The sequence below is a fragment of the Triticum dicoccoides genome, chromosome 5B, assembly GCF_002162155.2.
Source record: "Triticum dicoccoides isolate Atlit2015 ecotype Zavitan chromosome 5B, WEW_v2.0, whole genome shotgun sequence".
NCBI classification, from domain to species: domain Eukaryota; kingdom Viridiplantae; phylum Streptophyta; class Magnoliopsida; order Poales; family Poaceae; genus Triticum; species Triticum dicoccoides.
Genome location: NC_041389.1, coordinates 52,887,573 through 52,889,940, shown reverse-complemented (window position 1 = coordinate 52,889,940; position 2,368 = coordinate 52,887,573). Strand labels below are relative to the sequence as shown.

Below are 2,368 nucleotides of genomic sequence, written 5' to 3'. Positions count from 1 at the left end.
GTCATATGGAAACTAGGACTTCGAGACAAGCTAGAACCAGGAAGGACAAGCCTAGACTGGGAGATGAGTCCACGGCTACCGACCGAGGAGTGCATGTTGTGCTCCAAGTACCGCCGGTCACGGGGGACCACAGTACGGCTCCTCATCGAGAGAAGAGGTAGTGGTCAATGGCTCAATACCCTCTTTGATCCATGGGCAACATGACCGAGGGATGAGGCGAGCACTCTTGGCTGGTGGGAAACATGGAGACACTCACCACGTCATTTGCCCCACAAACATGCGTCAAATGTGGGGATGTGGCAAGCACGTGCAACTTATAGGAGAGAAGGCCATGGTTATCGTGAGGTCCGATCTACAGGCATGCGACCCATCCAAGGGGTTAGGCTAGTCCAACTCGGAAAAAAAGGGTTGAGGCGAGTATGTGTGACCAGTGGGAGATGAGGTGCGGTGGTGGTGGTAGTCGTGGGGGAGGGGGTAGTGCGGCGGTGGATGTGCCGCCACCAGGGAGGGAGGAGGAAGGAAGAAGAGGCAGGAATTTAGTTTCCCTCGGAACTTTCATGTACTCTTCTTTACCTGTCCGCAAAATGAATTGCACAGACAAAGACATATATTGTTATAGGTAAGGAATACACACATAAAAGATCATGAGCTGAATTTAGTCCCCCTTGGAGCTTTCAGGTACTCTTCAGTATAGTACCTGGCTTTACCGCAAATTTAATTTACTCACTATCCAGCGATACATGCCTGCAAGTTCCGAACCGAACTTAATTTTATCTTCACGAAAATTGACCATATGGATTCACATCAAAATCCAGACACGTAATAATCCAGTTTTATTCGAGTCTAAGTACTAGGTACGAGTACATCACGAGACGGTATTGCTCGTGTATAAGAGGCATGCATGCATATAGTATATGCATCTAGGTCGCCGTTCAGCTACATATGTCGATCGATCCTTGCATTGTTTTGACAGATTGGTCTGTGCGCCGGTGTAATTAGGGCTGGCCACCCGCCGGTGGTACATCAGGACATCCGTAAATTGTACGGCACCCACGGCCGCCGGTGTAGGGTTTACCAGGCGGCGACGGGAAAGCAGGGTGGTTAGGGTCAGTGCCTGGACGGGGAAACCATGAACGTTATTCAGCAGGGCATCATAACTAGTTAACCAATTATAGAAACGTTGAGGAAATGAAGGAACACATTTTGAAGGGAATTAACTAGACACTGAGTCGACTGACCTACTACAGCGGCGTCGTGGCCGGCGGCTTCAACCCAGACGGAGCTGTTCATAATGACCGCCGCGACTACGACGAAGAGAGCGATCTGCTGGAGCACCGTGGGACGACGGCCGGCAGCTCTGCTGCCCAGGGACGCCATGTTTATGATTGGAGCTTGGAGGGCCATGTTGATGGGAGGCAGCTAGCTTTGTACGTCCTGCTGTGATGCTTGCTGGTCGAAGAAGGCCCGTATGTATTTATAGACCGTCCGTCTGGTCGAGAGAGGAGATCTATTAACCTTGCATATATCTTGGTATGACCAAATTTCTACGGTTAGTCAAGGCTGATGAGTGGTGACAGCTTTGACCGGCGAGAAGACATGCAGTCGAATAGTCGGTCGACGACCGACGAAGAGTCTCCGGCACGTCGTCGTCTTGCATGCCGCGCGCAGGAAGAGAAGATTCTCTTCTCCATTTTTCTCAGGTTTGTCAACAAGGCCCCACGTCGTCGCTCTTGTCTTCTCAGGCCTCTGCTTACTTGTCTGTAAACTGACAATTATTGTTACATTCACGATCCAATTTTACGAAATTGGGATGCATTGGTTTTCCTAGTGGAGAATGTGTGTGCCAAAGAGTAGGGGTGGAATGGGATTCAAAGATTTACATGCTTTCAATCTGGCAATGCTTGCAAAACAAAGTTGGAGACTTATTACTCATCCTAACACTTTGTGTGCACAATTTTTAAGGGCAAAATACTATCCAGATGGGAACTTGTTAAATGCAGGGCCAAAAAAGGGAGCTTCGTTCACTTGGCAGAGCCTTGTGGCGGGACTCCAAACTTTTAGAAGGGGTCATATATGGAGAGTGGGATCAGGAGCAAGCATCAATATATGGGAGGATCATTGGATCCCGGACAGTCCAACTCGGAGGGTTATGACACAGAAGGGGAATATTTTACTACGACATGTGGATGAACTAATTGACCCTATAACAGGATGGTGGGATGAGGACCTCTTAAGGAATATATTTCTTCCTACTGATGTCGAAAGAATTCTCAGAATTCCACTATCCTCGCTGCTTGAGGATTTTGTGGTCTGGAATGGAACGAAATCTCACACCTTCTCAGTTAGATCAGCCTATTACATCGAATGG

The 2,368-nt window shown here is 48.6% G+C and overlaps 1 protein-coding gene across 1 annotated transcript; it reads right to left on the bottom strand.

Annotated features, from left to right (window-relative positions):
* Positions 1-646: 646 nt before the first annotated feature.
* Positions 647-1,428, bottom strand: LOC119305148 (protein WIR1A-like). The gene is made up of 2 exons (XM_037581750.1): positions 1,239-1,428; positions 647-1,114 (listed from the first exon to the last, which is right to left on the bottom strand). The coding sequence occupies exons 1-2, from the start codon at positions 1,402-1,404 to the stop codon at positions 996-998; spliced, it is 285 nt and encodes a 94-aa protein (XP_037437647.1). The 5' UTR covers positions 1,405-1,428; the 3' UTR covers positions 647-995.
* Between the last annotated feature and the right edge of the window lie 940 nt (positions 1,429-2,368).

Excerpts from the sequence above, each read along its gene's own strand:
- LOC119305148 (XM_037581750.1), bottom strand. The coding sequence starts at position 1,404 with ATGGCCCTCCAAGCTCCAATCATAAACATGGCGTCCCTGGGCAGCAGA. Across the intron at positions 1,115-1,238 it reads CCACGACGCCGCTGTAGTAG|GCACTGACCCTAACCACCCT; the intron begins GTCAGTCGACTC and ends TTCCCCGTCCAG.